The sequence below is a fragment of the Colias philodice genome, chromosome 9 (genome assembly GCF_061535455.1).
Source record: "Colias philodice isolate Cphi_HAF_F1 chromosome 9, ilColPhil1 Martin Lab GWU primary, whole genome shotgun sequence".
Lineage (NCBI taxonomy): Eukaryota > Metazoa > Arthropoda > Insecta > Lepidoptera > Pieridae > Colias > Colias philodice.
This window is the reverse complement of record NC_143094.1, coordinates 11,739,611-11,754,027: the sequence shown is the minus strand read 5'-3', so window position 1 is coordinate 11,754,027 and position 14,417 is coordinate 11,739,611. Positions and strand designations below refer to the sequence as shown.

The following is a 14,417-nucleotide window of genomic DNA, read 5'->3' as shown; positions in this document are numbered from 1 at the left end:
AAGATAGAGCGTGCTAAAGAGAGTAAGTAGGTAATGTTGAAAATGATGTTTATTTTATTAGTTGATTGGCAATGCGAGTTAAGGTGCATTCACAAATTTGAATAGAGAGGAAATTAGCGAGGCGAAAAACGAACATGCATAACTCCACAATTATGTAAAATGTATATAGAGCGGTTTTTCGGCCGTAATCACAGAGTAGTGTGTGAAAAGTGTGTTACGAGGTGAATTACAGCGATCATGAATGTGTTAATGCATCATTAGGAGTTAAATTTAAGATAATTTAAGATTATTAAAAAAATCGTCTTCTATTATCATTTATTAAGAACATAGAGTCGGTATGCACATAATCGTTTTTGGGATTTTGCCATGCACGTGTTATTGGAAATTAGATTTTTTTTTACTATATAATATAATGAATTGGATATGGCTATAAAACTGATGATAATAGCCCATATAACTGGAATCATCAAAGCTATATCGTATAACAGTTTTTTAAAAACGGTAAATGTTTGCTATTACCATATCCTAATCGATTTACACAAGTTCGATCTTTAATTATTCAAAAGATAGTTTAGGATTTGATTATACCGTAAATAAATATAATATTCATGTTTATTTATTTATAATGAGTGTTAAAATATATGGGCATTATAAATTATTGTGGCTGAGGGTTATGAATTAAACACCCAAAACGTAATTAAAACGTTATGATTAAAATTAATCGCCAAATGTATTGCTTGAGAACCGTTCCACTATTTCGGCTATTTTTTTAACGTTTTTGTTAAGGAACTACGAAGGGTCATTTAGAGAAAACCTGAAAATGTATGTATGAGGCAGCTAGTAATTTATAATAAAATACGGCAATTGGCATGAAATGCAGTAATATAATATTTCATGGAATGTAGTACTATTTGTAAAACACACACATTATATAAAATATAATACGTACCTACTGAATAAACTGTATTTTTCTTTAAAATTCTATTGGTTTTGCATCTCCTATTTTTCTATAACAATATTTTGTACTTTGATTAAACTGTACAAGATTCAATTTGGATTAAATCGATTTTAGTGTATCTAATCATTCCACACTATAAATAAATAATGCATGAGTGAGTAATCACTAATCAGTAACCGAGCATTTGCCATAGACAACTTATTGAATTATTACAGTTCATTGACTGACCTCTATGAGTGATGTTGTCATCACAAACCACAGGTCAAAGTACTATGAGCCTCGATCATAACTTTATTATGGAACCAATTAAAACGGTACTAGGCCAAAATTGAATAGAGTTAATTAGTTATTTTAGATAATAAAACCACTAGAAGATAAATGAATAGAGTTGATTGGTTTTATATAATTACTTCAATATGTAGGTATAACTGTTTTATAACTTCTGTATTTGTTAAGCATAAGCAATTCTTTTTTTGAGGAAACGATATAATAAAATAATAATACGGATATAATAAAAAATATAGGAAACTGCAACTGCAACTTGCATAGAGCTTTCTTGGTATTTACAAAATAAATTGAAATTTGAAACTTGGTTCTTCACATAGTCAAATGGGCTGCAAAAAATAATCCTCAAAAATACAGTTTTCAATATAAAAGACAGAAATCGTGGAAATAAATAAGAAAAATGTCTATAAATATGTGAATTATTAAAAATAGCTTGTACACAGGTACACGCTATTTAATAACATATCAGATTCAAACTAAATAAAGGGAATAATAGTCGTACATAAATTAATAATATGAACATTAAATTATGAATTTATTATAATTATACCTCGTATTAATAAATCGCGATTTAACAAATTGAAATTAAAAATGTATGTAAATTTACTTTGCTGCTATTGGCTGTATTCATAAAGATTAACTTGACACTAATAGTCTAGAGGAACGATAAAATAGCATCTTATATCTTTAATGATAGAATTTCTTTTGCATTCTTGTAAAAGAATGTTAATGTTATGAGGAACATACGTCAACAGATTAAACATGCTTTTGCAAATTATTATTTGTGTTTTAACAAAATTTTCCTAAAAGCTTTTTAAGCTTTCAGATTAATCATATTACCTATATATTTATTTTCAGATGGACCTCAAAAGGCGAAGTGAACCGTCGTTTCTCACTTTTTGGATATTCCTTTTACAAGTAAGTTGACTCAGAAGACTATTTCGCATATTTAATTTACAATAAAAAAATATATTAAAAAGCTTATCCTAACTACCAGGTTTATTAAATTTCTAAAACATATAGCCTAAGCCTTTCTTATACTAAAATTTACATCCAATAAAGAAGCAGACTGTTATCAAAATTATTTAAAAAATATGATCTGTTGAATATTTTAGCGACGCTGTTGCGTCGCTCTATATTTTACAAACAATTTCGCGATTGAGCTTCTTCTTTCAAATAACAAAGAATTTGTTACTAAAGACGCATTGAGCATATCAACCCTACGTACTAAAAAACAATAACGTTTGAGAAATTCAACTTTACTTATTTGTATAAAAGAACATAACGATCATGCTGTACTCATCATCATCATCATCATCATCACTACATAGTATAAAACAAAGTCGCTTTCTCTGTCGCTATGTCCCTATGTCCCTTTGTATGCTTAAATCTATAAAACTACGCAACGGATTTTGATGTGGTTTTTTTTTGATAGAGTAATTCAAGAGGAAGGTTTTAGTATATAATTTATTAGGTTTTAGACAAAGCGAGCGAAGCCGCGGGCGGGTAGCTAGTCAACTTATAAATGGTTTACTTTCCAGATGTTAGGCAGCGCCCGCCGCGGTGCAGAGGGCCACGGGAGGCTCATGGACCCTCCAGCCAGGAACTCCATGTGGCGGTTCGGTTTCCCCAACCCGGTCAATTATAATGACAACGAGTTGTTTTGTGGAGGATATGCCGGTCAGTAATTGCCCTTTTTACTGCATTGCAAAGCTTTAACAAACGCACGCAGTACGCTTAATATAGCTAAGCCCTAAGTTAAGCTTAAGCGAAAGTTTTCAGTAGAAGTGTTTTGTGAGAAAAACGTGATGATTTTCTCTGCGGTATGTTCTGATAAAAACGTCGCTACGTACTTATGTTTCGTAAAATTTACAATATAGATAACTTTGCTACTGAAATATGCATTAAAACGAAACATAGGAACTTTTATAATTAAGTTTCAAATGTATATTCTACATATAGGTAAATGATTTGCAAATTCTAATCGAGATCCAATTATCTGGTAATTCGAGAGGTGTATGCGCCTGCTACTCAATCGTGACTGGTGTATAAATAAATGGACGATAAAATCTTTTAAAAATATTGTACGATTTTATACTCTAGAATAGCTTGGCGTTTTTTGTTCAGTGTCAATATAGACAAGAACTTAGCAGAATTGGTGTCTATAATTAGACCTACTGTTAGCGGTGAGGAATACGTCAATATAAACTTGAATGTTGATCTGCATTGGAGTGACTTGCTTAAGGCTGCAGTCTAGCAAAATTGCGTTTTCAACAAGTTATTTGACAATTTTTTCCCGGCTAATGAAATGATAAACTGAATTTTTTTTTCTTGTTTATCAATTAGTGTTATATACGCAATGCGCGTGAATTTTTTCACATTTGTAAAGTTACTTTATGTTACCTTAATCAGGCCTTCAAGATAAGTCTCTTTCCCCCAAAGACATTTCGAGCTAAGTTTGTGCACTCACTACGTTGCAACCGATTACAATTTACACAATCTGATCAGCGCATTATTATCCTTATATAGTCGTTATTAAAAACTGCTGAATACAATTTGCGAAAAACTTATGATTTTCTTAATTAGAACGTTATAAATTCATTAAATTTCCCATTTTTTGCCTTACAAAATCTATTGATAAATACTGCTAAAAGTTATTTTTTCCATTAATTTATTCGAGTTGGTTGAAGACCAATGAGTATTAATCCTTAAAAATTTTTTTTTTTTGAATTTTGATAATTCTTTAAATATTAAAAAAATATTTAAAATAATTAGGAAAAATCCTAGCGAATTTCTTTAGTCGCGCTCCTTGGGCCGGAGCGTTCTGACGTGTGCTCTACGCTCGATTTTCCTTCATACCGAAGTGAAAGTTGCTCTACTTCATTAAATTTAATATTTTTGTTAATTGATTATTTTTATCTTAGTTTTGTGCAAATATTCGTATTTTTAAACATTTGATTTCGATATGGAAAATAAACGAAAAAAATACGCGTGTAACTACTAGAAAAAAAATTATCTTCGAACATAAAGTTAGAAATAGATTGCAAAGGTGATTGGCAACAATTTCTTTATTTTACGGGGTGTCAGTAAAGGGATGTATATTTCTTTAAAACTAAAGTAAGCTCATAAATTTTCTTATAATATAATTTTTTTGAAGTTCCAAAAATATTTATTTTTCGTTTGAGAAATACGAAATATAATATAAACTTGTATTGAGAACTTGAACTTCCCAAGTTCATCCGGGGAAATCCCCATACGGAGAAAATGATTTGTTTACTCCAAAATTGATCCGAGGTGTTTTAATTTTTTCTTCTAGTCATTTTCAACGTAGCGGCATGTTGTTTGATTATTAATTTTGTAACTTAAATACAGGATGTTGGTTTTATATTCTGATCTTACAGACGCGCTGACAAATTTAGTCCGCCATTTCTAGTTTAGTCTACCAACTCTAAGTACCAATATTAAAACGAATGGATTATCATCACATCATCAAAACTCAGATGTAATGGAAGATCACAATAACATAGAAAATTCAGTGGGTGTTGAAAACTAAACAAACAGAAGTAACAGAGACGCGAAGAATAAAAAAAGAGGACGAAAACGATAATTCGTTGATGCTTTCCCTTTTCGACGTATTGTTAGGGTACATCACCAATCTGCAAAAAACAAAACTGATGATTCCCAATTGCTGATTAAAAATGAAAAACAAATAATCAACAACAGTGGTGAAAATATGCTGATCACAATGAAACATCCTTCAGTGGTAGCAGATTTACTCATTTAAAATGTATAGGTGAACAGCGTAAAGGAGAGGAGGACAGGAAAACATTATGAATGTGGATGGTGGATTGTATACAGGGTGTAATCGATAAGTATGTGCAGGCGATTATGACGTTATTATTGCAGGTATCAAAAAACTTAAAACTGATATCGAAATTACTTTACCTAATGAGCAAAATGACAATAATAACTTTTTAAAAGTATAACGAGAAATATCTAAAAAATTTACTTTATACACTCCCATATCAAAAAGGGAAAATGGGACTAGTAGAAGTTAAATGTCTAATTCCGGCAAAAGACATGAATGCGGTAGATGCAGTTAAAAATAAAAAATTTAATATTTGAAATACAATGCAAAAAATAACACTTTTTTCATAGATAAGAATCATGACTATTTTTTCCAAATTCAGGGACAACTAAACGTTGCAGAAGCAGAAGTCTGCTTATTTGCTGTTTGGACTGGAGTGAATCATTCGTTAAAAATAGAATATATAAAAAAGTATGTAACGTTTAGGCAAAATAAAATGATGGACCATTATCAAGATTTTATATAAATTGCCTACTGTCAGAATTGATTGATTCGAGACTTCAGCATTCGATGCCCATCAAGGACCCATCCTATATCATTCAAGCGATTGAAAAAAAAGAGATAAATCCAGTGCAACCGATAAAGCATCAGAATGCTAGCAAAAGATTTATTAGGTTTATCAATATAAATCTATATATTATACATAATATAATAAATCTGTAGAAGACGCGAAGACTGACATCCGCGCGGACGGAGTCGCGGGCGGAAGCTAGTCAGAAATAAATATCCTTTGTTTTCATTTGCGTATTTTTCTATTTTATAATTTTTTAACACAAACATTACATTTTTTTTATTATATACAAAATTTGTTTATCCGTTTTATTAGTTAAACTGAACAACTTTCACTAAGAAACTTAGGTCGAAAAAAATGTATAGAGTTATGCATTTTGTATGGAAAGCTTATTTTTTTTTATATTTCGTCCAAATTTCTTTGTAAAAGTTGATCAGTTATATAAACATGAAGTTGAAGATATCAATAGAAAGTATTCGCAAATTTTGTGTACTGATAAAAAAATCACCCGGTGTAATTTTCACGAAAATTGTTTCAAATTGTCATTTTTGGTACTTATTACGAATATTAAATTATACGAATGATTTAATTTTTAAAAATTAAGTGGAGCAACTTTCCCTTAGTACATTTGTATTATTTACATATAGGATGACAGGATGCATTTGTTTGCACTACTAGACCAAGCCCTTAAAAGCTTATTATGTACTTATTAAAACACTCAATCGGTCATGACAAGTCTGGGTTTTACGCAACTTACATCATCATGTTTTGACGGAACTACAGGGTGTCTTTTGTATTCAAAGGAGTTCTCACACTTTTTATTTAGCCATTGTTTTAATGTGGTTTTATTAAAAACAATATGCTATCTGTTAAGTATCAATTGGGTACTGAATTATTGATTCGATTGCAGAGTTGACATGCATGTTATCAACTTCTATCGACTATGATATGACTATAATATTATTAAACTGTTTTATTTCTGTGTATGATGGAATGCATCACAATTAAAAGTTGAAATACTAAATTAATATTTATTAAATTTTGTTAAAACATATGATAAGGCTAATCACTGTTTTGTCCTTTCCGTTGGCCAATTATATAACAATTATTTGTTTTAAATGTTACAAAGATTGTATGGTATAATCGCATAACAACAGAAAAAGTTACACACGTTTTTATTGGCACGTGTAACTTTTGTAGCGATAGCGACTTCAATGAAAAATACGTAGAGTTCTCTACCTATTTTATGATAACCAGCCAATAAATCACGTAACAGATAGTCTACAAAATTTTTGAGATGTGTTATAAATTAGGTGTTATTCACACGTCGTATCATAAACACGTTTAAAATTATTAGACCTGTAAATATTCCAAGCCATATAATTTCCAATGGTTATGACCTACCTACCGACCGCTACAAACGACAAAGAACAGTGATTACCTAGCCCTAATAAGTAATATGTAGTAAGTACATTTGAAGTAATGTCCCATCCTATGATCCTTACCCTAGCTTTAAACCATGACAAACAGTATAAGCAACTAGTTTATTACCTAATATTTGAATCACGATCGTGGGCTGATGTAGCGTGTGTTCAGTCCAGTGGGAGCAGAACCAGGGGCGGTGCGGGGTGTGCGGGGACGCGGACAACCTGGCTGTGCCCCGGCCGCACGAGGCGGGCGGCATGTACGGGAAAGGCATTATTACACGGCATTATAGTGTTGGACAGGTATGTACATTTCGTTTTTTAACTTTTTTAGGCGCGTTGAGCGTAAAATTTCAAGGTCGGACTCAGGTCATGGAGTAGAGCGATGATTTTGGTATATTGCCAATGAAGTTTCACTTCTGACATGTGTGCTCGGCACACATGCTCTTTTTCAATTTTCACATCGTATACTTACCTATTTCCACTCCGCCCCGAAAAAAAAGGATTGTAAAAGGAGAGAGGGTCTATTTGCTATCTGCACATTAAACTTTGTATCGCAAGTTATGAACCTTTGACTTTGTTGTAGAGCTTATGAATTGAAAGTGCGAAAATAAGTTTCATATACCTACTTAGGAACTTAAAATAAATTGGGAGAACCTGCTAGAAAATGTGATACAATTTCAATACTAATGAAAATGCTTGTTTCAGGAAATAGAAGTAGAAATTGAATTAACGGCAAACCACTTGGGCACATTCGTGATGAAGTTGTGTCCAAATAACAATCCCAAACAAGAAGCGACACAGGAGTGCTTCGATAGGTACGTCATAATATTCGGACATATTAATTTAGTCGATAATAAGTTCCAAAGGCCTCTTTTTTAGAAGAAAGATGATTGTAATGGATAATTGAACTGTTTTCCTTTATTTTAATGGTAACACTCCAAGAGCACCAGAAACCTTAATTTATGGTTTAGAAGGTTTTACAATATTTCTAATATAGCCAAAAGTTTAGAATAAACTGTAATTTGCTTCTTATATTTACAGATATCCTCTATACGTAGCTGGTACACGAGAGGACAGGTTCCTCATACCTCTTGACACGGCAAAGAAAGAGATCTTTAGATATAGAGTGCGATTGCCTCCTTATATCACGTGTACACAATGTGTATTACAATGGACTTACTATACAGGTAACTGGTACATAAATATCTCCAAATTTTGTATGTAAGTACGTAAGTAGTTTATGACTTGTCCACCTTTGTACCAAGTAATATCAGACATCCCAAAAATCGACACAGGTTCTGAAGAACTTGTTCATAGGTAGATATTATCGTTTTCATTTTGCTGTATGTGTATGTTTTGCCCTTAATATTCAATTTGTATATGGTAAATAAGATGCTCAATCAGCTGGTAATTGAGACCGTATGTGAGCTAATTTGTAGAATGACCCCTATTCCTGTTACCTAGTTCTTAATCTAAACTAAAATACAATTATGATTAACGTATTTTCTTCCTCGTCTATTCATATTTTAAAGTCTACATTTCTCCCTATTCCCAGGTAACATGTGGGGCATCTGTCCCAACGGCACTGAAGCTGTCGGATGCGGGAGGTCAGAGACCTTCAGGAACTGCGCTGACGTCAGCATCATCACTAGCACTGGTGGTCTACCGCCGGCCTTCGCGGGTGACCTCAGGAGGGATAACCCCTTCCTTCTGTACTACAGGGACTATAGTATGCCACAGAATGTCTTCCCTCTTGTTGTCAGGTGGGTAATGAGTGTAAATGGAACGAATATACCAACTTGTAAGTATTATATTTTTTGTACATATCGGAGTTCTTAAATTAGGGAGCACGAAATATAATTTCAATAAATTGTCAATTTTTTTATTTCTATAATTTGAGTTTACCATAAGAATTGATACTCATAATATAATTGTGATAAAATAATAATTAATTACTATAGGTACATACCTATTTTAGAGGCTATTGAGTTAATAATTTTCATAGAGCATATTATTTAAAAACGATTTGATTTATATAAGGAAAAAAAACGGAACACGTGCTTCACTTTTATGGCGAATTATTAGTAATTGTAATTATAAAAGAGTAAGAAATTTAAATTGTAAGCTCTACATTGTAGAGCTTTACAATTATGTACCTATCAACCAATCGTTAAGAACTCATGTACATTTCCTTATTGTAAATATGTTTTTGACCAGTTGATGAAAATATCTTGCACTCCTTTTTCTGCAAAAGCACATTACTTTATTATAATTATATTATGTATGTATATATTTTATATAGCATTTTCAAATTCTACGAGATTGATTTGTTTTACTCTCTCCCAGTTAAGTAAGTTTTGTTTTTATATATATTTAATATTATTTTTTAATTTATGCAATATTTATTAATTTGCTTCATATTTCAGCAAAGGCAAAAGTTATAAGCTGGCAAAAGTGCAAGACGTTAGGTATAACATTCATATAATAATTATGTATATTATATTTATTTTTGTATAGATGTGCACTGTAAATTGGATTTTTCTTTCAGCAACGATATATCTGACTATGACACACCGGATTTAAGTACTGACATAATAATTAGGTATTGTTTTGGTCTCTCAAGTGGGAATTTACATGTGGGCTGGGTTCTAGGATTTGTTTTGTGAATAACTGTCTTTGTTTGTATGTATCTGTCAACTGTGTTTGTATTCTCTTTTGTGTTGTTGTGTTAGTGACTAACATGTATGTGTCAGTGTGTAGTTTGAGTTGTCAATAACATTCTCGGTCTTTTAAATGTTCAATGTTTTTGGTTGTAGATTGTGTAGAAGGTATTTGGTGTAACTTTGAATCTCGTAGATATTCTTGTATTAATTGAATGATTAATTATGTAATATTTTGATGTTTCTGTGATGTACACGTAGTTAGGCAAAAAAATTTACAATTTAGAAGAGATTTTTGACTTTTATAATGGTTTTATAGAATTTACTGGATTCCGAATTCCTCATCGCTTCATCTTGATCAAAGAAAAGTTTCTTAGTTCGTAAACATAATACATTCCTATACATTTTGACTTAAACATACATATACGTTGTTACTTGTTAGCAATAGGTACTTCTGTTAACAATTATAATCCAAAATAAAATGCTATAGAATTATAATCTACCTTTCAGGGACCAAGTGTGTTTGCCATCGGATGGTTACCGCGTGATCCCGGGAATGCAACACTGGTGTCAAACCAACTGTCTTCGTTATCCGCCCAACTGCCCAGAAGCACTGTGCCACTGCCCGTGAGTACCTATATTTTTCATCTTAGTCAGATCTTACTTTAATAATATATCTATTATGTAGCATGTATCCATATAATTTGCGAATATACGAAGTGCAGCATTTTAAATATCATGATTACACTAAATTGAACGGCAATACAATGAATATATAGACAAACATTTTTAAATGCGTTTTAAAAGGCATGGTAGAGCAGCGCCAATTTAGAAAAAACATATGACTCCTATTAAAACAACAACTTAGAAGTTTTATATGAAACTTATAGTTTACTAGATTTCCGCCCGCGGCTTCGCCGGCGTTTGCAAAGGAAAACCCGCATAGTTCCCGTTCCCGTGGGATTTCCGGGATAAAAACTATCCTATATGTTAATCCAAGTTACCCTCTATATGTGTGCTAAATTTCATTGTAATCGGTTCAGTAGTTTTTACGTGAAAGAGTAACAAACATCCATACAAACTTTCGCCTTTATAATAGTATTAAGATGTTATCTATGGATATCTCTTAGAATCATATTATCCTTATAATATTTATTTGGATAATTCGTTACAGTAGGGTAGGAATACAATTCTCTACTAAAATGGAAAACAAATAGAACAGCTACGGCTTTCCTAAAAGTTATATAGAAATACATATAGAGTATTTAACACGGACACATTTAAACTTTTATTAACTTTACAGGAGCGTGTGCGAAGCGGTCGGCGAGTTGGAAGGCAAAGAAGGCGCTGACGTTCACTGCATGGACCTCTGCATCGTGTATCCTCCGCACTGCCCCAAGGACAAATGCTTATGTTACTGAGGGAATATCACAGCAATAGACATTTTACCAATATTACGTCCAATAATAGACAATAGATACTTTTCAATTCAGGGGTTTGATGTCTAATAGCAGCATTATTTCCAGTACGGGAAAGTGATGACATTATTTAGGAAGTAATACTGTTCTAAGACATCGTGGTGTGCCCCCCTGTTTCATTCTTGTTGGCTCTAGTTTGATCTTAATCTTGGAATATTACAAAAATAAATTGGTCACCTGTTTTCTATCTACTTACTATTACTTTTTTTAGGGGGTATCTTTTTATTTGTTACCATCTGTCGTTTAAATTTATATAATATTTTATTACATAAGGAACTAGTACTACTTAAATATATGTATAGATAAATATACTGAATGTCGCGCACAATTGATTTCCTTCCGTTTTTAATTAATTGAGCGCGATATTTGTTTTTTAAATATTATATTTTCATACGGTTTTAGGAAAATTTATCGAATTCAGGAGCAAAAGAATTTTCAATAAGGCTTGGTTCAAAAATATCCAATTGAATGTTTTTTTACCTAGATTTTTTAAAAGTAAATACTCAAAATTATAAAGTAACGGTGTATTTAATAAATATAAATAAATGTACAGTTGTATATATATCGTATATCATACTATATTTGTAAATATATAATTATCCTTTGTGGATTATTGTACAATTCTGCCATATTATTTTAATGTAATTGGTGCCAGATTAATATTATTTTGTAAAAATAAACGTTTTATAACAATATTATATGTCTTTTATTTACCTATTAATATGATTACTTATGTTCAGGATGTTAAGGAGATAAGAGTGTTCAAATGAAAACCAGTTTATTATCTCATACAATTTTTTTATTTTCATTCAAATTTGCTCATTGACATATCCACAAAAAATATACTTTTACACGTACACAAGTTACATATTTTTAGCTCGATCTGTTCTTGCAATTAATTTGACAGGAAGACCCCCATCCACTATTTGTACATGATGGATGTTCCGATTTATCTTCAGCTCCTTTTTGGATGTTGGCGCGGGCACTACAGTAAACTTTTGTAGAATCGCTGCTACTCCCGCCATCGATTGAAACGTTCCAAGACGAGCACCTACAAAATTTAATTTAAGAGTTAGGTTTCATCAAACACTGAAAAGTAACACCATTTTACGGTAATGACTCAAAATCGCTGAACTGGCTTTACAAGTATATTGTGTTACCACTGGTAAAATAAAACAGAGATAAGACGATATTACTTTTAGAACGTAAGAGATAGGATATGTGACGGTGCATATACCTACCTACATCAAGCGAGTGAATGCTCATTTTAGCCTCACTATGTCAAATTATTTTATTGCAAACAGGTGTAGAGTATTCTCTCGTTGTTCTTAGTGCGTCCGAAAAGATTCTATGCTATATTCTAATACTGTACAATACTGAATACGAGTGTTCGTTTACAGTAAAAAAAGAAACGAAAGAATGCTCATAATCTAGCTCTAGCTCTATGTGCGTTGGATGTAAATGCACCGTTAGAAGAATCCTAGTCATATAGTCGCAGCGTCGCCTCCTTTGTTAAATAAGTTTAACTTACCTATACATTTCCTTTGACCCTCACAGAATGGTAAATATGTATATTTTGGCCTCTTATTAACTTCCTCAGCCAAAAATCTCTCAGGCCTATATTCGGTTGGGTTATCGAAATACTTCTCATCAGAATACACCGCCTGTGTAGGTATCACTACTCTAACACCTGGATCGATAGTAATATTCGTACCAGGAAAAGTATACTGCTTTGTACAGATCCGGGAAAAGGCAGTCGTTGGCGGAAATAACCTCATAGATTCCTTCAAAGCCATGTCCAATAAACTCATTTCACTTATTGAGTCATATGTTATTTTATCGTCGTGTTTAGCTAATATTTCATCTATGTGCTTTTGAATTCGTTGTTGTACATCAGGATACAATGCTAAATAATGTAATGTAGTGGATGCGGCTATCGCTGACGTAGAATATCCAGCAGCAAAGAAGACATAAACCTGTGCCGCTAAAACTTCTGCATCCATTTCTAGTTCTATTTCCACAGGCGTGCCGTCAGCGTTTTTTCTTTCAAATGATTCACCCTTCATTGTTCCCAAAGCTTCTAGCTCCATCAAAAGGTCTATAAAATCATTACGACCACTGGGCTTAAATTTTCTCTTTGCACGCATATAGTTTACAAGATTTATCAAGGCCGTTTTCACGCGACGATCAACATAAAACGTGTTCACGAACATCCAAATGGATGGGATTGCTTCCCCAATAGCCAAAATGCGAGTTTGCCATTCATGTCTAGTGAAAATTTTCTCACCCAACGTCATAAATTGGGAATTTCTCTCACTCATTATGTCTGTATCTAAGCCAAAACCACTTGAGCATATACATTCCATGGAGTAACGTGCCATCATATCATAAGCATCCACGATCCCACCGTCCGCGATTACCTCACTCGCAGCCACTTGAAGTTTTTCAGCGCACCTTACGATTAAGGGAAACATCTTGATCAACTTTTGGTTTGTAAACGCAGGCGTTAGTCTTTGTCGCAGGAGACGCCAATAATCCCCACTGCAGTTAAACAAATTCAACATCATACGTTCTTTTTCTGGATTCCGCTCTACAGCTCGGATGTAAAAGTGATCGAAGTCCAGGGTTAAAATATTCTTAAAAAATTGAGGATCTTTCACATAAAGCTCTGGGGTGCTACCTCGATAATAGCCTATGAAATTTTCCTTGGGATATTTTCGATACAAAATAATGCCTATTTCGGCATTACTCTTTAAACCAAAAATCTTATAACCATGAGTTCCAATGATAGGCCATGGCGTGTCATGAATTATATTTCTCTTTTTCCAATAAGAATAAGTTTTTTTGTATCTAACATAAAAATAAACTAAAATTAGAAATATGATAAATACAACCAACGACATGATGCAATTGAACACAACGTTTTAATAATTATTTCTGAAATAAAATTGCATTTATTGAATATTGATAAAAGTACATGTTGATAAAATGTAACAAGCTATAATAATTTTAAGTTAAGTGCGTGAAAAATAAATGCATCCTTTTTACCTTATCTTTTCATTAAATTACGAAACTTGCACCATTTTCGAAGTAGGTACATAATGTTATGTATTTTTGTTAAAGCTAATGTAGGTGCCGAAGTAAATGACCAAACTTGAATTAAAATTATATGACGATAATATAAATTATTGAATATGCTAGTTGGACTTCGTTTCGCGTACAAAAAAAGA

General features: G+C 32.3%; 3 protein-coding genes across 4 annotated transcripts in view; 1 reads left to right on the top strand and 2 right to left on the bottom strand.

Annotated features, from left to right (window-relative positions):
* Positions 1-11,882, top strand: part of LOC149486173 (uncharacterized) — a 49,809-nt gene extending 37,927 nt beyond the window's left edge. Inside the window, exons 2-11 of one of the 2 annotated variants that reach the window (XM_089699508.1) lie at positions 2,102-2,161; positions 2,785-2,923; positions 7,219-7,349; positions 7,755-7,864; positions 8,091-8,236; positions 8,605-8,812; positions 9,476-9,517; positions 9,598-9,651; positions 10,220-10,336; positions 11,013-11,882. In XM_089699508.1, coding sequence (XP_089555634.1) covers positions 2,102-2,161; positions 2,785-2,923; positions 7,219-7,349; positions 7,755-7,864; positions 8,091-8,236; positions 8,605-8,812; positions 9,476-9,517; positions 9,598-9,651; positions 10,220-10,336; positions 11,013-11,130 — 1,125 coding nt within the window. In that variant the 3' untranslated portion in view covers positions 11,131-11,882. The remainder of the gene's footprint in view (positions 1-2,101; positions 2,162-2,784; positions 2,924-7,218; positions 7,350-7,754; positions 7,865-8,090; positions 8,237-8,604; positions 8,813-9,475; positions 9,518-9,597; positions 9,652-10,219; positions 10,337-11,012) is intronic. The other variant, XM_089699509.1, reaches the window with a different exon arrangement.
* Positions 1-14,417, bottom strand: part of LOC149486155 (SH3 domain-binding protein 5 homolog) — a 243,113-nt gene that overhangs the window by 77,092 nt on the left and 151,604 nt on the right. The gene's annotated exons all lie outside the window — the stretch shown is intronic.
* Positions 12,012-14,070, bottom strand: LOC149486172 (cytochrome P450 6B6-like). Its single transcript, XM_089698759.1, has 2 exons — positions 12,719-14,070; positions 12,012-12,238 (listed from the first exon to the last, which is right to left on the bottom strand). The coding sequence occupies exons 1-2, from the start codon at positions 13,752-13,754 to the stop codon at positions 12,051-12,053; spliced, it is 1,224 nt and encodes a 407-aa protein (XP_089554885.1). The 5' UTR covers positions 13,755-14,070; the 3' UTR covers positions 12,012-12,050.

What these genes read in the sequence shown, in the direction of transcription:
- LOC149486172 (XM_089698759.1), bottom strand. Translation starts at nt 13,754, where the DNA reads ATGATGTTGAATTTGTTTAACTGCAGTGGGGATTATTGGCGTCTCCTG. An exon ending in GGGTCAAAGGAAATGTATAG is followed by an intron (nt 12,239 to 12,718) that starts GTAAGTTAAACT and finishes TAAATTTTGTAG; the next exon opens with GTGCTCGTCTTGGAACGTTT.